The sequence below is a fragment of the Vanacampus margaritifer genome, chromosome 5, assembly GCF_051991255.1.
Source record: "Vanacampus margaritifer isolate UIUO_Vmar chromosome 5, RoL_Vmar_1.0, whole genome shotgun sequence".
Classification (NCBI taxonomy): domain Eukaryota; kingdom Metazoa; phylum Chordata; class Actinopteri; order Syngnathiformes; family Syngnathidae; genus Vanacampus; species Vanacampus margaritifer.
The window spans coordinates 23,875,797-23,896,920 of NC_135436.1; the positions used below are offsets into that span (position 1 = coordinate 23,875,797).

Consider the following 21,124-nt stretch of genomic DNA (forward strand, 5'->3'; position numbering starts at 1 on the left):
AGCAGATCTCATCTCACTGGAATTAGAAGCAAAGCACGCTCATCGGATCAAATCTCATTCTGCTTACATATTTTGTAAATAAATAACGTGATGATGCTGGTTTTCGCTCCTCCTCCTCACCTGTTCAGATTTCTTCTGAAGAGTTCTGTCCGCCATGGGATCTTCTCAGGGAGAAATGCTACTTTGAAGAACACACATCTTGATGGGCCTCTGATGCACAAAGATCTGAAGAAAGCACCTGCAAGGAAGCAAAAACGTTTACAATTATTATGTTTCCAGCTGTGTCAGGTCAAAGATTTCCTGTTGAGGATCCATGTGAGTAATAGAATCATGCATTCCCTTATGAACAAAATGCACTTACGAGAATACTGTATGCAGATCATCACAGCACACATCTGACTCGCGGCAGGTTAAACATCTCCCGCGTCGCCGCTCTTGCTCCATCAGACCTCCAAAATGAATGTGGACTGCAAACCTGATTTCTTGATTGACCGAAACATTTTCAATTCAGGTTTATGTGAATTTGTGCTCCAGCCTGGGAACGGAAAGATCCCCGTGTCCTGGCGGCGGCAGAGAGGTTTTGCCTCCAAATTTCCTACCGATAAGACGAAATAATTTAAAATTCTGAATAGGAATCTTTTAGTTTTTATGAATAGTGCCATCCAGGTCATTGTCATTCAAAAGAGTTGAATCGAGGCAACTGGACTCTTCTTGGTTGTTGAAGAAGTTTCATCTTTAATTCATGACATTTTGTTTGAAGTTGTTCAGTTTTACTGCATGTGTTCACTCAGTTCAGTTCAATATAATTTACTGTCCCAAAGGGAAGCTGGTCTTGTAGACAGGGTAAAATACAGTGAATTGATTCTGAAACAGTCAAGACAATTTGCAGTAAAAAAAAAAAAAAAGTACACCATAAAGGCGGGACAGATGAAAACACTCCCTTTAGTTATTGTATACGTTGATCAACATTTTATTGCTCTGGGGGCAAATGAGTCTCAGTGTGGCAGGTGCCATTTTTCACAGCATCAAATTCAATTATCATTTCCCCAAATGCAGGTCCTGTCAGCAACACATTCTCCAAAAAGTTCCTTTCTCACAAGAGCAGGTAATAACAGACGGGAAGAGAAGGCAACATGTCAGTAAAGATCCGGTTAAATGTGTTAATTTCTCCTCCACAGACGCCATCAAATTCAGCCCAGCCAGAGAGGAAGGTTGGCCGCCCGCCGGCACCGGCAGATGGGTCGGGAAAGTGTTTCTGGCTGCCGTCTTGCTGGCGTGGCTTCACATTACCAGGTTGAAAATGTCACCCATCAGAGTTGGCAACGCCACCGTTGTGACATTTTTTTCTTTCAAACGGTGCTGGTTTCCACCATCAGTCACCAGTCGTCAGTCCACCCAGTGGTCCTTGATCACCTTGGCCGTCTGCCTTAAGTATTCTCTAGGCAAAAGCCCACTTCTCCTCATTTCCTGCAGGGCTGCTCATTGCGCCATGAAGTGGTTCCGACCCATTCGGCGGCAATGTCGAGCACTCCCGCTCACCCTGCTCATTCTCTTGACTCTCTGCCTTCATTTTCCAGCCAAGAGTGACAAGCACTGGTTTGAAGACATATTTCTTGGGTCAACATTGCAACTCTGGACTGGGTTGGAGCACGTTGAGTTTGCGTCTCATTGGTACTGTTTGTTTACGTCCCTTCCCACAATGCTGCTCTGCATCTGGACTCAGCTGACACCCATAAGCATCTTCTTACATGTGCGTTTGGTAGTCCGTGTGCACAGCTCAAGGGTACCAACAATGTATGTGCTGGTTATTAAGATAAAAAAAGTCATATGACTATATATGCAAAACAATGTCACCTTCAATGCAAGTTCATATTTCACAACATTCATTCATATCTGTTCATCCGTTGTTTATATCTTGTACATTTGGATGTCTAAAATATTTTGAGTCTCCATAGCAGTGCTGTGATGTACAATATTTGTGTAAAAAAAAACAAAAAAATAGGCGTATCGGTGTGGCTATTAACTTCAAGATTCCATTCAAAATTAGAATGGTTACAAATTAAAGTAATTAAAAGTTCTGTTTCTTATCTTTTTTTCTGTGCTTGTGCATGTTCTAAAACCACCGAGAAATGACGCCTCTTTGGCACACATACAGTAACGGGGTAGATGCCACAGACTTCCGACTTCCGGGTTTCGCACATCAGCACCGTTTCCGGAAGGTTCTGCTGGCCGCGTTCCAATACTCGCACCCCCACCCCTGCGCCCCCACAACCGCGCAGGCCGTCTCAGCTCTCTGAAATTCTTCGGACAACTGAGACAGACAGACTATACACTCGCACCCGTCAACGGGAACGCGCAACCAAGGTGCACAAAGGCGGAAGCGCAAGTACTGAGACGCGGCCCACACGTCGCGAACCGGAACCGGAAACAAAGCTGATGTGTGAAAAAAGTCAGAAGTCCCGCCTCCTCCGAGGCATATACCCCCATTAGATGGGCGACTTGAGCTACCCCGTTCACTATGGCATGGAGTCATGCATGGTTACATGGGCAGGCGAAGTCACCACACTTTGTGGGCGTGGCTAAGATATCGTAAGAGCAGGAATCGTTTCGGACAGGCGGAGCCTCCGCATCTGTCAGAAAAGGCTCCACGGCCGTGTCTGATCTTTTTGGCATAGAACTGAAATATCCCGTCTTCTGGTAGTCACTGTTAGGACCAACACACATTAAAAGATAAAAGATCCGGCGGAGGTTTCCACGGAACTTTTCACCTCTAATAATCATTTCCATGATGCTTTCTCACATTGCGTAACAAAGAATTACGGCTGAAATAAATGAATTGCAATGGCAGACTAAAAAATATATATTAATTTAAAAGGTACAGTTTACATACCCTTGGGGTATAAACTTTTGAACACAACTGCAAATGTACAAAAGATAAATGGCACTTATAGACACAAAAATGCTATGAATCGTCACCAAAATTCACACGCACATCTCTACTCATGTCAACTCCGCCTGAAAATATGAAAACAATTGCCACCGTATTTTGGATTTTATGGGCATTTTGTCTCAGCATCCAGTACGCTCATAAATGTACATACCTCGAGGGTATGTAAATGTTCAAGCACAACTGTAACATGGCCTCTCAAGTAAATTATCATTGTGATATCGACATGGTCACATGGCTGAGATTATCATACATATAATTTTTAAAAAGTTTGAAAAAAGTGAGCTCTAACATGAACCTTTAATCACTTTAAATAATGGTTATTATTAATTAAGAAATAATTGTTTCAGTGATTTTCTTTGTGAACAAATTCATGACATTTAACAAATAATAAAGTTTCAATTGACCAAGGAATACTCGAAAGTAGTTACTTACAAAACTGAAAGTACACAAAACATCATAATAAGGTAAGCAATTTCCCCATAAAATGTCATGATTAACCTGTCTAAGGACCATTAAAAAATAACCACTGAAAATCATGCAGTATTCATTTGGGAATTGGCAGAACAAGGCAAGTTTGTTGTTGACGTGGTTATAAAAGGTCAGCACCCAGGGTCAGTGTTGCATCAGAGAAGAGGAGGTTGGCTGACAATGGGGCGGTTCATTGTCATCTTCATCAGCCTGCTGGCAACCACCAAGACAGAGAACCAAACGTGCAAACTGATTGGGCAGACAGGCTTCTTGGAGTTCTCCAAGGAAGGCGATCTTCTGATAGGAGGGATTTTCTCAATGTCAAACACTCGAACACTCAACGATAATGACTACGAGGCGGTCCCGCATTCATACTGCACCAAGTGAGTGAAAATGTAAAGCGCACATTTTAAATCCGCATTTTTAACGCTTGAAATGCTTGAAAATTTACAGATGGAACGACAGAGAGCTGAAGTTTGCCCGCACTGTGATGTTCACGGTGGAGGAGATCAACAGGAACGCGCAGCTCCTTCCAGGGGTCAGTTTGGGCTATCGGATCTACAACGGATGCGGGAGCGAGAACCTTATACGAGCAGCAATAGAAGCCGTCAGCCAGGAGGAGTCTGCGTGCAGTGGTCGAATCCAAGCCCTCCTTGGCCACTCGTCCTCCGGAGTCAGTGAGGATATCAACATCCTTCTCAGCCCGCTGTCCATTCCGCAGGTGAGGTGCTTCTCGCGACCCCGAAGAGCTTAACTCTTTGACTGCCAGACGTTTTCAAAAAAGGGATGCCGTGGGTGCCAGCCGATTTAAGCATTTTTGACTGATCTTTCAAGGTCCACAGAAAATTATGTGTTTGGACTATGGAAACACACATACTACCAAATGAAAGATTGGACTCTCATCTTTCATCAGAAAAAAAAGTTTGTTTCTACCTTATTCCGTTTTTCAGTAATCAACAATAGAAAATGGTTAGTTTCACCTCTGTTTTAAAAAAACGTCTTTTAACGTCTTTGGCACTCCTCCATATGATTTTAACGTCATAACGTTATATAACGTTTTTGGCAGTCAAAGAGTTAAGAAGTCTAGAAAATGGAGGACTTAAGGTGTGTTTCTTTATTTCACTTGAAGGTCAGCCATCTTTCAACATGTGCGTGTTTGTCAGATAAGAACCTCTACCCAACTTTCTTCCGAACGGTGCCGAGCGACCGCTTTCAGGTGCTGGGCCTGGTGCAGCTCATGATGCATTTCAACTGGCGCTGGGTGGGGATCGTTTATTCCGCAACCTCGTATGCCGATAAGGGCACAGCTGAATTCATAGTTGAAGCGATGAAAAAGCACATTTGTGTTGAATATCGGCTCGTTTACTCAAAGACCTCCACAAAAAAACATGATGCCATCGTGAAGATGTTGAGAGAATCGTCATCCAAAGTGGTCCTGCTGTTCATGTCCTTATCTTACACCAAGTCCTTTTTATCCAAAATGGCCGGTTACAACATTAGTGGAAAGCATTGGGTCGGCAGCGAGGCATGGATCACACAACCGGACCTTGCTTCTGTGGAGAGGAGGAACATACTACAAGGGGCGATGGGCTTTGCACTCCCAGAGGCGTCGATTCCCGGGCTGGGAAAGTTCCTACTAGACTTGAAACCATCGGATGAGCCTCAGAGTGGCACAATTAAGGCTTTCTGGGAGAAGTTCTTTGACTGCAGTTTCTCTCCCTCCAACACCTCAACGCTGTGTACTGGTGGTGAGGACCTGAAGACCGTGTCCAGTGACTACACGGATGTGATCCACTTCAGGGCTGAGAATAATGTGTACAAAGCCGTGTATTTGGTTGCGTATGCACTTCATGAACTGCTGAAATGTGAAAATGGCGCCAATCCAATCACAGGAAATTCCTGTGTAAACAAGAGTCAGGTCCAGCCAAAGATGGTAAATATAAAACATACAGTATCTGTATTTGCATGTGAAAATGATTTGTATAGGTTTTTCCTATTTGCTCAAATTTCTTCTTAGGTGTTGGAACACATCAACTACGTGAATTTCACAACCCAGAATGGAGCCAAGGTATTTTTCGATGACAATGGCGACTCCGTGGCGCAGTACGACTTGGTCAACTGGCACATAAGAGACGACGGCTCGGCCGAGATTGTGAACATTGGACGGTACGACACGTCGTTTCCAGAGGGTAGAAAGCTTCAGCTGAAAGAAGACGCCAAAATAGTTTGGGGAGGAAACAGCACAGAGGTAAAGTGCTGAGCTTTATGGTCTTTTTGAAACGGATGTTACTGGATAACTATCTCCTTTTCCCCGGCTTTGCTTTGTCTTTCCAGGTACCACGATCTGTGTGCAGGGAACCGTGTCCTTCTGGGACCCGCAAGGCCATCAACAAGAACAAGCCTGTATGCTGCTTTGACTGCTTTGAATGCCCCGAGGGAACGATAAGTAATCAGACAGGTGGGGGATTCAAACTGCAGTCTGTTCTGTGCATTGGAGCGAGCATCAATAATTCAATTACACGTGTCACCGTGTGTTTCCAGATTCTCCCGGCTGTGTGGCTTGTCCACCAGAACTCTGGCCCAATGCTAAGAAAGACCGTTGCCTTCCAAAACCCACGGAGTATCTTTCTCATAAAGAGATCATGGGTGCGCTATTGACCGCATTAAGCTGTGTTGGTGTGTTTTTAGCTTTGCTGACGTTCCTCATATTTCTGACCCACAAAGAGACTCCCATAGTCAAAGCCAACAACTCTGAGCTGAGCTTCCTGCTGCTCATCTCCTTAAAACTGTGCTTCCTATGCTCTCTGACCTTTATCGGACAACCGACCGAGTGGTCCTGCATGCTGCGCCACACGGCTTTCGGCATCACCTTTGTGCTTTGCATCTCTTGTGTTCTGGGAAAAACTGTAGTGGTACTCATGGCTTTTCGAACCACATTTCCTGGCAAAAATATTAAACTGTTTGGGCATGTCCAGCAGAGGTTGAGTGTTCTGGCTCTCACTCTGGTTCAGGTTATGTTCTGTATCATTTGGCTGTGTACAAATCCACCAACCCCTGCCATGAATCTAAACTACTACAAGGAGAAGATAATCCTAGAATGTGCACTGGGTTCAGCTATTGGGTTCTGGGGTGTATTGGGTTACATCGGACTTCTGGCTCTCTTGTGTTTTATTCTTGCTTTTCTGGCCAGGAAGCTGCCAGACAGTTTCAACGAAGCCAAGCTGATCACTTTCAGCATGCTGATATTCTGTGTAGTGTGGATCGCCTTCATCCCGGCCTATGTCAGTTCCCCTGGCAAGTTCACCGTTGCCGTGGAGATTTTTGCCATTCTGGCCTCCAGTTTTGGATTGCTGGTTTGCATATTTTTTCCAAAGTGCTACATTATCATCTTCAGGCCAGAGAAAAACTCCAGAAAATATCTCATGGGAAGAATACCATCAAGGCAACTTTAAGTGTCCCTTCATTCAAATACTGTCAATGTATATTAATAAAAGCAGGTTGACGTTCTAACTTGTACTGTTTTCATTTCAAAATGATCTTGATCTGATGACATGGTCCATGTCTTCATGAATAAGCCAACACATCTCAGGATTTCGCAGACCAGGTCTCTAAAGTTATTAATTGCACCAAAAGTAATAAAGCACTCTGTAAACATGGACCTTCGTCGCCAATTAGCAAGCTTTGCACACAAGCACAAACCCCCAACAAATGACCTCAAGTCCTCTAACAAACATGAAATGAACCAAAAACTGTTTTCTTTTTAATAATTTGATGATCAGTGGTTAGGGTTTTAGAGCTTGTTCGTTTGAAGAAAAGCAAATGCTGCCATAAGCTTCTGTTATTTTTTATTTTTTTTGGAATGTGTATGTGCATGTGAGTGTGTATTCATTAGTTCACCTAAAACCTATTTAAAAAACCCCATACAGTTCACCTAAACCGAACACTCTAGAACCCAGCCAGAGCCGTGAGGCCGCCAGGAGACCCGAGGAAGGACCAAAGAAAAGAAAGGAAAGCTTCTGTTATAAATACGGCTACATCAGGCGGACCTCACTAAATCATACAATCATCAGTCTTATCCTTTGCCCCCCCCCCCAAGTAATTTTACATCAATATTGAACTTTCGCCCAAAGACACATAATTTCTATAATCAGTTCTAATCCTTATTTTCATGAAGAGTAATGAAAAATGAACAAACGTCTTATCTTTAGCCATCCTCCATTGTCGTTCTTTGTATTCTGTGAGCACACACTGATTATGAATATAACACCTGATGGCCGCCCCCATGGGCATTTCCACTGTTTATTAAGAGAACAGGTTCATTTGCATCATATAAGAGCAGAGGCCACGTCTCTCTTAAATAATGCAAAGCAAATATGCTGGGCAGAGCCATCCTCTTGTCCTCTCTCCTGTCGATTTTGCATTTCGACACCGTGAGTAGCTGCGAGCTGTTGGGCAGGTTCAACATGCCCAGTCTTTTACTGAGAGGAGACATAATGATTGGGGGCATTTTCCCGGTTTTTAACAAAGAGATAGGCAGCACTTTGACATTTCAGTATAACCCCCCTGGTGTCAAGTGTGCCGGGTGAGTTTAATAACTTCTGAATGGTCCATCGACCATTCACTGATTTATGGCAGTTTTTTTTCTTTTTAGGTTTGACCTGCGAGCTTTTCGATGGACTCAAGTGATGGCATTTGCAATTGAAGAGATCAACAAAGATAAGACGCTCCTGCCAAATATATCGCTAGGGTACAGGATCCTCAACTCCTGCGCATCTCCGACTAACACTTTACGTGCTGCTCTAACACTTGCTGGTGGAACAGAAGAGACCGAACCCGGCTCATCTTGTCTCCCCGCAATATCTGCACTCATAGCTGAGTCCGGATCTTCACAGTCTCTCGCTGTCGCCGGGACACTTGGACCATTCCAAGTACCAATTGTGAGAGTTTTAATGTCTTACTGCATTGTTTACTGTGTGTCTAACTTGAATTGAACTTTTCTTGGTTGTTTCTGTCTTGTAGGTGAGTTACTTCTCAACATGTGCCTGTTTAAGTGACAGATCAAAGTATCCTACATTTTTTCGAACAATTCCCAGCGACCATTTCCAGGCAAAAGCTTTGGCGGCTCTGGTCCAACGCTTTGGCTGGCGGTGGATCGGAGCCATACAGTCAGACAACGATTACGGGCGTCACGGGGTTCTCGCTTTTAAAGAAGAGGTTCAAAAGTTTGGTGTTTGTGTGGCATTCGTCGGAACAATACTCCGGACGTACTCTATGGAAAAGATCCAGACTGTTGTGGAAATGATCAAACAATCAAGCATTAAAGTCATTCTTGCTTTTGTACCCGAAGGTGACTTTTACCCTTTAATGAAAGAGGTGGTTAAACAGAACATCACAGGGATACAGTGGATCGCCAGCGAGGCCTGGATAACCGCCCCTCGACCGTCCACCCCGGAAATATACGGCGCTTTCGGCGGCGCTCTGGGCTTTGTGGTGCCCAAGATGGCGATTCCAAAGTTGAAGCCGTTCCTCACGGGCATCAGCCCTTACACAGACGCCAGCGCGGCATTTGTGAGGGAATTCTGGGAGATCATGGTAGGCTGCAAAGCTGTTCTACAAGTGAAGCAAGCCGACACCTCGCAAGAAATATGCACCGGCAATGAGACATTGCTAATGAAAACCCAGGATGTTTTCTTCAATGTCACCCAGCTCCGAGTCTCTTATAATGTGTACAAGGCTGTCTATGCCATCGCACACGCGCTGCACCATCTGCTTTTCTGTCAATCTGCTGGTGAAAAACCGGCAAGACCGTGTATGAACGTGACGGACATTCAGCCAAAACAGGTGAGACTGAAAAACGTTTTCTTTACCATTTGTGAACAAAAACTGCTCCATTGTGACCCAATGAGCAGAAAGTTACTGGTTTCAGATTACTTCTGCTACGTCCTCTTTTTCCATGGCTGAACAAAAAAAAAACCCGGCTTCCAGCATCACCTCTGGGGTTTTTTGCACAAGTGTAAAATGCATGACTTATTTAAAAAGTTCATTTCAGGTCTGTTGTTTCTCCCCCGAGGTAACCCATCACCTCCAAAGGGTAAAATTTAAGAATCAGTTCGGCGATAATGTCTTCTTCGATGAAAATGGTGACCCGCCGGCTTCTTATGACCTCATCAACTGGCAGCTGAGAGACGGGAAGGTGAAACACGTCACACTGGGTCACTTTGCCTTGGCTGATAACGGGGACTATGAGCTCAGAATCCAGGAGGAGGAGATAGTGTGGCGGACGGGGAAAATGGTGAGTTGGTCTGTTTTTATTCTTTTACGCTTAGGGTCTGGTTTTGCACTCGCACTACGTACCTAAGTAGAAAAAACTGAATTGTGTGTGTTAAAAAAAAAAGACAAAAATCTGAGCAGAAGAACTAATTCAAATCTTCTAAGTACAGAATGAAATGTACAAAAGTTAAATACAATGCCAATTTTGATAAGTAGGCACAAGGAGAAAAAATTATTTAGCACGCTTATGCTGATACAAAAACAATAAATACATAAATATGTACATACGTAAATAAATCAGGAATTTGCTAGAATCGGATCATCTTTTATGCTATTAAACAACAAGTTTCCATACCCTTGTCAGTGTTTAGCAAAGGGCAAAGCTAAATTAGCTTTAGCAAAGCGTAAGGTTAAATTAAGTAATGATAGCTAATGAAAACATGAATAAAAAAAATGTACAGTATAAATTAACTAATCAATTTAAATACTTATGTTTTTTTTTTTTCAGATCTGATGGATATTTTTTGAACTTCTTGAACTGTTGGTTTTTAGACGGGCACAAGACAACGCATTTGCCGCAAAGCAATTTCTTGTAACTGACAACATTAAACAATTATTTTAAATCAGGCCATGTGGATTGGAGAAACTCTTGAATTTTGAATCTGTAGCGGTTGTCATTAATGCTTTATGGTTCACACTACTCCAGTCCCTGCTTTTGTAAAAGCCCCAAGATCTCATCTTTTTTCACGCGTTGTTCTCATCCGGGCCGTTAAGATTGAAAACCATTGAGTCTATTTCGATGCATTTGTACGTCATTACAAAACTGCATTTAAAGCGCACCTTTTTCAATTCCCCAGGTTCCACTAGCAGTGTGCTCTGTGGAATGTCCGGCGGGGACAAGGAAAGCTCAAATAAAGGGAGAACCCATCTGCTGTTTTGACTGCATCCCGTGCGCTGATGGTACCATAGCCAACACGACAGGTGTGTGTCATACCCAAGAAGCACTATCTCAGATGCGGCAAAGTTAAATTTCGCCACCCGACAGGTGCAGCGGATTGCACGCCCTGCCCACGAGAGTTCCGGTCCAACGAGAGGAGGGATGAGTGCGTTCCCAAACCCATCGAGTTCCTGACCTAAGACGAGCCGATGGGCGTAGCTCTGAGCGTCGTGTCGCTGCTGGGGGCGTCGCTGTCGCTGGCCGCCATGCTCATCTTCATCCGCTTCAGGCGTAGCCCGGTGGTCAAGGCCAGCAACTCCGAGCTGAGCATCTTCTTGCTGTTTTCTCTCTTTTTGTGCTTCCTTTGCCCCCTCACGTTCATCGGCAGGCCCACGGCGTGGGTGTGCATGTTGCGCCACACGGCCTTCGGATTGACGTTCGCGCTCTGCATCTCCTGCGTCTTGAGCAAGACGATTGTGGTGGTGACGGCTTTCAAGGCATCATTTCCCGGCAGCAAAGTGGCGGGAAAGTTCGGGCCGACGCAGCAGCGGGTTATAGTTTGCTCGTGCACTCTGGTCCAAATCCTAATATGTGTACTTTGGCTGAAATTAAACCCGCCCTTCCCAGCTACGGTTTTCAGATACAGCAATAAGATCATTTTAGAATGCAACACTGGCTCTGAAGCTGCGTTCTATGCGGTGCTGGGTTACATCGGATTTCTTGCAATTGTATGTTTAGTTTTGGCATTTCTAGCGAGAAAGCTGCCGGATAACTTTAACGAGGCCAAATTGATCTCATTTAGCATGTTGATATTTTGCGCGGTCTGGATCACCTTCATCCCGGCGTACGTCAGCTCTCCCGGCAAGTTTACTGTTGCTGTGGAGATATTTGCTATTTTGTCTTCAGCTTTTGGTTTACTGGTCAGCATTTTTGCACCTAAATGTTACATTATACTAATAAAGCCAGAAAAGAATACCAAAAAGCACGTCATGGGCAAAATGTTTAATGCCGGTCCTTGAGATGAGTGTAATGTAGTAACTTTTTACATGTACGCAAAATGACAATAAAGATGCACGAATGTGTTGTGGTTCAAGTGAAAATGTGAACAGCATAACCTAATGACCACTTATAGGCTTAAAAAAAAACATTTTGTAAAATGTTGTCTGATTTTCTGTTGACTGATGTTCCTTTGATAGCACGCATTGTTTCAGACTGACTCAACAAGCTGAAATCAATAAGCAGGGTTGTAAAAAACAGTCAAGTAAAAACCCTCAAAACAGTTTGGTTTTAGCCGCAGGTGCTTGTACTCAACAGGTGGAGACGAGCTTGTTTAATTACCAGTTGAGTAGAAACACCTGTGGCGAAAGCAAATTTATGGAAGTTTTTTTTTTACTTTACTTTCTGCACCTGGATTCCCCAACCCTGTCAATAAGGGTTCGGATTAGGCTAAATCTGACCCAAACCAAACCCTTAAATAAACGCGTATAGAGTATACTGCATACTGTATATTGTAGGTACACTAGCTAATGGGATACAACACAAGTGCTGAATTGAACATTCTAAATTTGCAAAGGTACATTTCCATTTTGATTGATTGCTGACTTGGTTTGCATTAAGAACACTTCCTGACACTGAGAGGAGTTTCTAATATTTTGGTGAACATATTTAGCTAAGGTAAATAATAGGGTTGTCAGTCGATTACATTTTTAAATTGTAATTAATCTGATTACTTCAATAATTAACTCATGATTAATTGCAAATTAATCACACATTTTGTGTCTGTTCTAAATGTACAATAAAATGTTTTTTTTCCTCACAGTTTTTCATACTCTTGTTAACATAAAAGTAGAAAAATATGTTACCCTAATGCTAATATGGTGGCATCCTTTAGTTCATTTATACAGTAATTTCATAGTACTGTAATTCATCAAGTTATTTGAAGTTAAAGTTAAAAAGATGTACTATACTTTAAAAAAAAAAAGTGTGAAACATTGGATTTGTGTTGGTCATTTTTCTGCCAGTAGATGGCATAAGTGTTTAATGTTGGACATGATGACACAGTGCAAGGGGCGGACATTAATCGAGCGTTAAAACAATCAGTGGTGTTAAAGGAACATTAAATTATTATATGGGCCATATGGAAAATTTTGTTTTTAATAGCTTGTAAATATTGTAGGTCAGGACCTCGGACATTCTGGCTAGCCTGGGAACACCCTGGGATCCTTTTATTTTATTTCATTTTTTATTTATTTATTTTTTACACCTTGGGATCCTTACGGGAAAAAGGCTTGCCTGCTTAGGCTGCTGCCCACGTGACTTGACCCCAGTTAATACTATGGCAGGCACACAAAAATGTCACAAACACTGTGGTTAAATAATCATTTTCAGACCTCTAAATTGAAATTGGATAAGTGGTTGGGAATCACTATGGCATTAACCCAGCCCATGTTCTATATCCTGATAGGAGGTGCTCAACACGAATCTGATGAAAAAACTCCACATATAAACCATAAAATCTAGCAAAAAATAAATAAAAATGAAAAGACCTTTTTAAAAAGTAAGCTCTTGAGGCCATTTTTTAAAAAAAAACTTCCACAGTCTGTGGAGCCCTCAGGGTCTCTGGAAGGGCATTCCAGAGCCGCGGGGCATAATGAATAGTATAACAATTGTAAAAAATAATAATAGAAAAAATAAAATAAATACACAACACAATAAAATTGGTTATCCATGGGAATTTATTGTGGTTTTGTATGAGTATACAGTGAAAAGAGTGTACCCCCTTTACATTTAATAGGCTTACAGTACCTTTGCTTGTATTACAATAGTAAAGCCACTTAACTTTGCAGACACAGTGGTGGTAAGAAATCCCCCCCACCCTCAAAAAAAGAAAACCGCTGTATTAATCTATAAGGAAAATAGTACAAACGTATCAGACATCGTTCAACATTATAAAATATTGTCCATTACTACACATCTGAAAGAAAGAACCATACAATATATTTTATACATAGTGAATAAAAAATAAATAAAAAAAGATTAATTTGCTACCTGGCCATCATGTGTTTTTTGGTGTTCCTCTCTGGCCTCACGAGAATGATAAAACACTTCGGAGCAAAAATACAAAAGAGCAAGCCATAGCTGGAGGCCAGGATGGCAAAGATCTCCACGGCGACGGTGTACTTCCCGGGTGAGCTGACGTAGGCGGGCACGAAGGCCACCCACACGGCGCAGAAGATGAGCATGCTGAAGGTGATTAACTTGGCCTCGTTGAAGTTGTCGGGCAGTTTCCGAGCGAGGAAGGCCAGCAGGAGGCAGGTGCAGGCCAGCAGGCCGATGTAGCCCAGAACCAGAAAGAAGCCCACCACTGAGGCCATGTCACACTTAAGGGTGACCTTTAACCCCGGGGTATCAAAGTCCGGTTTAGGCTCAGGGGGGCTGAGGGACAGCCAAATTATACAGATGATGATCTGATTGGAAAGAAATGGCGCAATCGCTTAATATTGTACTCATAGTTATGATGAACCTAAACTCTGCAATATAAGTTTTTTTATTTTATAGAATTGATTTGTTAAGGTATTTAAACACGCTTTGTCCACAGTAAACAAATCACACATAGTCATTGCTTTCTGTAGACATAAAAAGCAGGATTGAAGAGGTTTGAGACATTGGATAAATAATCTCTCTCTAATCTAATTATACACTATACTCATTTTAGGTTTGGCCAACGTATTGTAAATATATACATATATATATATATATATATATATATATATATATATATATATATATATAAAAGAGGTTATAACAAGTCTCCACTTACAAACTGACCTGTACGAAGGTGAACACGCAGACACTTCCCCTCTGTTGGCCCGGACCGAACCATTTCATCAAGGCTTCAGCGCCAGGCCGAGCCGAGCGGAAGGCCGCCAGGACCACGATGGTTTTCACTTGCAGGCAGGACACGGAGAGCACAAAACTGACGCCGAAGGCGGCCTGCTGGAAGCGACAAGACCACGCGGACGGACGGCCGATGAACAGCAGCGAGCACAGGAAGCAGAGTTTGAGAGACAAGAGGAGCAGGAAGCTCAGTTCGGAATTGTTGGCTCGGACCTGAAAGGGGGAAAGAGCCATGATGTCATATCTGCATTGTTGCTACTAGTACATGTTTGCAATTGGTCTATTTTAATTATAAGTTATTGTCATAATAAATAATACAAAATAAAAATATGTACAACTTTGTTAGCTCATATGAAATGAATATTAACGATTGGGGTGTCAGGCGATTAAATCGTAATTAATCGCAAATTTGATACCTGTTAAGTGTACAATAAAATGTACAATAAAATATTTTTTCTAAGTTTCACACTCAACATAAAAGGTGGGGAACGTTATAGAAATATGGCTGCATCTTTCAGTCATTGATACAGTAATGTCATAATAATTCATAAAATTGACTTAAACTTAAAAATATGTACTGTACTGTAAAAAATGTATTTGTGTCAAAGTCACTTTTCTGCCACCAGATGGCATAATTGCATTTGTAAGACGTTGGTGATAGTTCAATGCATGCAGCTCATCTTTAACATGCAGTAACTTGTGAAATTCTGTACATTTTTTAAATTGTAAAGTACAACTTGAACCCAGTCTTCACAAATATATGCATTATTATTAAATGTATCACTGCTAAATTTTGACGTGGACGTGTCTGCTGCGTTGCAACTGGAATTCTTCCAGTACAGGCTTTCCAAATATCATTAATTGCGCGCAAAAAAAAAAAAAGTGCTGTTAAAGGAGTTTTAATTTTGACACCCCTAATTTTAACATAATTTTCAACCCAGTTTCCCAACTCAGATAACTTGTTTTGAAATTCCTCAATCCTATCAAAAAGGATCAAATAACAAAAGCTCACTTAATTGATAAGAGTCCGTATTAAAGCTCTTCTAAATGCTGGATGGTCTGTTTATGAGAGATGGTTTAATACATTCTTACCTTTTTTGTTTGATTTCACTTTCAAAACCACATAATTAGAAAAAACGAAGGGTCATCGGTTCAAATGTGTTATTGTGAAAAAGTTTGTGAAACTTGAGCTCACATGTCATTCTGTGGACGTCTTACCATAGGTGTGTGTCTGTAGTAGACAAAGACAACAAAAACAGCGGTGGTCACCATCGTGCCGGAGACGGCTACCGCAGTGAGGGTGATGCCTAAGGTCTCGTTGAAGGCCAGGAAGTCCAGCTGGCGGAGGACGCAGACCGTATGCTCCGTGTTGGGCCAGAACTCAAGTGGACAGCGGTCACAATTGGGAGAATCTGAAATATATCAAGCGAAGGGATCAGGACGTACAGTAAGACAGCATGTGACCTATGTGTGTTCCCTCACCAGTCGTGTTGCTTATCTCTCCTTCGGCACACCGGATGCAATCAAAGCAACACACAGGTTCTCCTTTCCTGGTGGCCACCCTGGTCCCAGGAGGGCAACTCTCACTGCAGACTGACGCGGGCACCTAAAAACGATATGCACGTGTAATGTGTGTAACATTTTCAGAAATGGACTTTATTTAATCACCTGACTGGATCCTGAGCGCCACTGCACGGCCGTGTCGTTCATGCGGATTTCGTAGCCGTCCACTCGGCCGATCAGAACCAGTTTCAGGGAGCCGTCGCGGCTCTTCTGCCAGTTGACCAGGTCATACTTGGCGGGGATGTCGGCGCCTTGAAAATAAAGCTGCTCCCCCTGTGGCGTGGTGAAGTTGACGATATTGAGGTGCTGCAGCAGCTGAAAAGAAGATGTACATTTTTTTTCCCTTCATAATCTTATTTCTTATTTATGTTTATTCTTATGTTATTATATTTGTCTTTTTTGGATTTATTTTTGAATTTGTGGTTGTTTTTAATTGTTTTTATTCTAGGAAAAAAGATTTGTATTTTATAATTAAATATTGTAGTATTTTTAATTGTTTAATTACTGGAGCATTTTTCTATTTTTTTATTTAAGTTTCAATTTATGATAAATTTTATCATAATAAATAAAAACTGCCAATATTTTTGCAATGTAATTTTTTGTTTCATATTTTTATTTTTTATTCAGTACTGTTTCAATATTATTTCATATTTTATTATTAATTTCTTCATTATTACATTGTTTTTTAGTAACAGTTATTATTATTATCATTATTTTAGCACTGTATTATTTTATTGTGGGTATTTTTTAATGTATTTTTTTGTTTCATATTCTTATTTCTTATTTATTTATTATGTTTATTCTTATTTTATTGTATTTATCTTTTTGGGATTTGTTTTTGTATTTTTGGTTGTTTTTCATTGTTTTTATTCCAAGAAAAAATATTTGTATTTTATGATAAAAAATATATATATATTGTAGTCTTTTAATTGTTTATTTTATGGAGGATTTTTCAATTTTGAATAAATTTAGTCATAATGAATAAAAACTGCAAATATTTTTGCAAAGTATTTTTTTGTTTCATATTTTTATTTGGGTACTGTTTCATTATTATTTCATATTTTATTATTTATTTTTTATTATTACATTATTTTTCAGTATCAGTTTATTCTTTTTTTTAGCATTGTATTATTTTATTGTGTCTGTCTTTTTTGGATTTCTTTTTGTATTTTTTGGTTGTTTTTATTCTAAGGAAAAAATATATATAATTAAATATTGTAGTCTTTTAAATGTTTATTTTTTTGGAGCATTTTTTATCCATATTTCAATTTTTAATAAATGTAATCATATAAAATAAAATCTGCAAATAAAGGATAATCCTATTATAAACAGAATTGCATACGCTCTCTTGGTTTGCCACAATATCAGTCAGCCTTCTGAGTTCGACACCTCTAGCCTAAGATGTTTAACCACATCCGTGTAAAGCCAAATCCATCTAATAACAAACCTCAGCAGGTTTGACATTTCTGTGGGAGGAGCAGGTGGAGCTGCCGTCCCGGGAGACAGCCTGTGTGTTGGGGCAAGCGAGGCGGTCGTGAAGGGCGTGAGCTGCTGCGTAAACAGCCAGGTAGACGTTGTAGGCCTGTCGGAGCTGCGAGGTGTCGGTGAAGAGATTGTTCACCCCCTCCAGAGATTCGTCCCCTCGGCACACGGGCAGGGAAGCCCTGCGGTCTGACGAGTTTGTGCCATTGGAAAGCCGAGGCCTGCATGCAAATTGCATCTCCCAGAAGTCCCTCAAGATGTCGTCATCCGGGCGACCAGACGGGGTCAAACTTCGAAGGTAATCTTCAAATCCCTCGATCATCGAGCTCCGAATGGCCGTGCCCAGGACTCCGCTCGCCACTTGCGAGGTGACGGGGTGCTGGAGAAGATTGCCGCTTGTGCTCCAGGCCTCGCTGGCAAGAAACTGCCGGTCTGTCACCTGGTGTCGACATTCATAAGGATCACATGACGACCAAAGATCTTATATTGAGACATTATTTGCATCTCATCTCACATTCAATTCGGCCAGTTGCAGAAACAGCTCCCTGACGTCCGTGTACCACGAAAAGATCAGGATCACTCTGGCGCTTGATGCCTTAATGGCGAGAGCAGCTCTCCTGGCATCGTTCACTATGTTTTGTCTATTAAGGGTCTCCACAAAGGCCAGACACACCCCGGATGCTTGAGTCTCCTCCTGGAACACCTACTGGCCCATAATGTGACAATAATGAGAAGAATTGACTAAAAGTAGTGATACAGCTCTCAGATTGGATTGTCAATTCACCTTGACAGCCACCAGGCCATAGTCATTGTTTGCAACCACGGCGCCGATCCAGGTCCACTTGAAGTATATGGCGAGCCTGGCAATGGCTCGCGCTTGGTAGATGTCGCTGGGGATGGTTCTGAAGAAGTTGGGAAACTGACGCCTGTCACTCAAACAAGGGCAGCTCGACTGGTAGCTCATCTAATGAGGAAAATGTACATTCATGATTACATGTCATTTCCACATTAAAAAAACACACACACATTTTAGGATCCCCTGCACAAAACAGTCATACATCACTCTTCTCATGCATGTAAATAATTAAAATGTTATATAATAATAATAATAATAATAATTTAACATCTTAGGTCTTGACCTATTTCATAACTCATATTGACCAAATATTTAAATGTATTTAGTTTTTAGTTTAAAAACCATCACCCTCTTTAAATAATTGCCTGAGTCTTGTTTTTATTTTTTGGCTTTTTTTGTGGGGGGTAAATTGTATCCTCATGATGCAAATGGTTAAAAAAATTTGTGTTTCCTGGAAAATCTGAAAAATGACTTAGGGTTTTTTTTTTTATTTTAAAAAGGTGTCCAAATAATTTTTAGATATTTGATTATTTATATATTTTTAATTGTATATGTATTTTTAATTTGTATCATATTTTATTTCTTTATTTTAATTGTTTATTTTTCATTTTCAAAATTTTTTAATATGTTTATATTTTAATTTTGTGGTTATTTTGTTGTAAAAAGCTGGGTGAACTCAAAAGTTCAAGGCAACAACCTTCAAAAACAAATTTACGTTGGTCAATTTAACAAAATATTTTTATGTTTTGCTATTATGAAAACTGGCTTTCCCGTATTTCACAATAAAGAAAAAACTATTTGCAGAACTAATTGCTCCTTGTATTGTCCGCCAACTTAAAAATATCAGCAAAATCAACTCAGCAAATTGTATTGTAGCAAACAGCGTGCAGGTTTTGCTGCCTTAAATGTAAATCCTTTTTATTTTAATATTGTTCCAATACAATTTGTGGGTGTTTTTTACAGTGTATATTATATATTTTGTATTTACGTACATTGCTCTTCTCATTTGACTGAATAACTCATTTGAGTATTGCGTAATAACAGCTCCAAATATGATACGGCACAATCTCATATAACCAAAATACAATATTGGTACACTACTACACACACACTAAAACTATAACCCTAATAATATTATATATTGCTAAATTAAATTCTCACTGACTGTGCCAATCAAAACAAAGCATTATTGTCTACATAAAGCTCATCTAAAAAAAGTCATCTAATCAACTTACTAAAGGCACAGAAAGTGGCCCCAACACTCTGGAAAGTATCATGGCCGTTATGGATGAAGCCCCACCAATGATCAGCGGAACACCTAATAGGACATTTTGCACACTATAAAAAATGTTCTTCGATAAAACATTGTGTTGTTTTATCGACGCTATTTCTAGTACCTTTCCCATCGCCTTTTTCAGAACCGTTTTGTGGCGTCGTTGCAGGGTTGCAGGCGCTGACGTCTCCGCCGACCAGCGAGAGGGCCGCCTGCGTGGCCCAAGGGTGCAGGGCGCAGCTGTCGCGGATGTGGTAGCCCAAAGTCACGCCCGGCAACAGGCGAGGACTCCGGTTGATCTCCTCCACGGCAAATATCATGGCGTAAATGTACTGTAACGGGAGTTGCTCTAAACTGAGGTTGAGGGAGAAAATACTGGATGAGTTGAGTGTGCATAGTAAAGACAGAATCACTCAACATATTAGAACTAATCCCTCCCAAAAATGCAGAATAAACAATAAAAAGTGAATGTCAGAGTTCTACCCAGTGCATTCTTTGTAGTCTGGTTCACCAGCAAAGTCGTGATCTAAGGCAGGAGGCTTGTAGTGGATATGAAAGAGTCCGCCAATGATGACATCGCCATCCTGGAAAAGCCCCCTGCTAGCGGGCGCTCCCCACCGAGGGCAAGTCAGCGTGTGGGCGGCCTGCGGACCCACCATGAGGCCCGGCTGCCCGCTCAGCAGCCCGACCAGGATCACCAGCGGGGCTAATGAAGGCCACCGGCGAGTGGAGAACCAGGACAGCCGAGACATGGATAACTGTGAATCCGAAAAACACACATGAGACATTACCATCAGAACAACTGTTATTTTGATCATAATTGACATGAAGTATAATACAACCTACACCTGAGGAGTACTTTGCCTCAGTGGCCGCCTCCTGCTCTCTCTCTGGCTGTGCCTCTATTTCTAAGTGTCACACACTGCCCAGGGCGTAACGACGCCCAAACAAACTCCCTTCTCCCAAACACAAGGCAAAAACAGTCATTAAAGGCAGGCAGCTGTGTTTTTTTATTTTTTATTTTTTTATGTAAAGCAACAAGACCGAAGTCAAGCCCCGGATCACATGTGAAACTCCAAAAGTGATGTGCAGCCTCAATGATGGATAAATTAACCCTGGAGAACCCACAGGGTCAAATTTGGCCCCTATAAATTCTGCTACTCAAATAACAAAGATCTTTTTTTTTTTTTTTTTTTTACAAATTTAACTTCAAAAGTCCAGCGTGCCACTTCTGACCCCTACATGGGGCCATCTAGTGGATGAATATTGCACTTACATGAGCCAGAGTGGTGGTGACAAGATGGCTGGCAACATGCTGTTTTGTTGAGCTGGAAATCAATCCAAACAAAACCATCTTCTCAGCAAACCATCAGATGATAAAATTGTGTTTTTTTTTGTTAATCTATTTCATATCATGTTGCAGAATTC

General features: G+C 41.4%; 3 protein-coding genes across 3 annotated transcripts; 2 read left to right on the forward strand and 1 right to left on the reverse strand.

Annotated features, from left to right (window-relative positions):
• The first annotated feature begins 3,598 nt into the window (after positions 1 to 3,598).
• On the forward strand, positions 3,599 to 6,870 carry LOC144051721 (extracellular calcium-sensing receptor-like). Its single transcript, XM_077565090.1, has 6 exons — positions 3,599 to 3,801; positions 3,872 to 4,139; positions 4,548 to 5,351; positions 5,436 to 5,666; positions 5,753 to 5,876; positions 5,960 to 6,870. Exons 1-6 carry the CDS (start codon positions 3,599 to 3,601, stop codon positions 6,868 to 6,870), a joined length of 2,541 nt encoding a protein of 846 aa, XP_077421216.1.
• A 990-nt stretch (positions 6,871 to 7,860) lies between these two features.
• LOC144051722 (extracellular calcium-sensing receptor-like) lies at positions 7,861 to 11,644 on the forward strand. The gene is given in 6 exon segments (XM_077565091.1): positions 7,861 to 8,000; positions 8,070 to 8,355; positions 8,438 to 9,259; positions 9,489 to 9,710; positions 10,546 to 10,669; positions 10,734 to 11,644. Coding segments are annotated over 6 exon segments (2,484 nt in total). The 5' UTR covers positions 7,861 to 7,881.
• A 2,025-nt stretch (positions 11,645 to 13,669) lies between these two features.
• Positions 13,670 to 20,300, reverse strand: LOC144051847 (extracellular calcium-sensing receptor-like). The gene is made up of 11 exons (XM_077565351.1): positions 20,180 to 20,300; positions 19,845 to 20,050; positions 19,659 to 19,741; positions 18,352 to 18,531; positions 18,082 to 18,270; positions 17,533 to 18,006; positions 16,191 to 16,400; positions 16,005 to 16,128; positions 15,741 to 15,934; positions 14,454 to 14,735; positions 13,670 to 14,092 (listed from the first exon to the last, which is right to left on the reverse strand). The coding sequence occupies exons 2-11, from the start codon at positions 20,014 to 20,016 to the stop codon at positions 13,670 to 13,672; spliced, it is 2,331 nt and encodes a 776-aa protein (XP_077421477.1). The 5' UTR covers positions 20,017 to 20,050; positions 20,180 to 20,300.
• Between the last annotated feature and the right edge of the window lie 824 nt (positions 20,301 to 21,124).

What these genes read in the sequence shown, in the direction of transcription:
- LOC144051721 (XM_077565090.1), top strand. Translation starts at nt 3,599, where the DNA reads ATGGGGCGGTTCATTGTCATCTTCATCAGCCTGCTGGCAACCACCAAG. An exon ending in GCCCGCTGTCCATTCCGCAG is followed by an intron (nt 4,140 to 4,547) that starts GTGAGGTGCTTC and finishes TTTCACTTGAAG; the next exon opens with GTCAGCCATCTTTCAACATG. An exon ending in AACGATAAGTAATCAGACAG is followed by an intron (nt 5,877 to 5,959) that starts GTGGGGGATTCA and finishes GTGTGTTTCCAG; the next exon opens with ATTCTCCCGGCTGTGTGGCT.
- LOC144051847 (XM_077565351.1), bottom strand. Translation starts at nt 20,016, where the DNA reads ATGATATTTGCCGTGGAGGAGATCAACCGGAGTCCTCGCCTGTTGCCG. An exon ending in GGCCACTTTCTGTGCCTTTA is followed by an intron (nt 18,532 to 19,658) that starts GTAAGTTGATTA and finishes TTTCCTCATTAG; the next exon opens with ATGAGCTACCAGTCGAGCTG. An exon ending in ACTACAGACACACACCTATG is followed by an intron (nt 14,736 to 15,740) that starts GTAAGACGTCCA and finishes TCCCCCTTTCAG; the next exon opens with GTCCGAGCCAACAATTCCGA.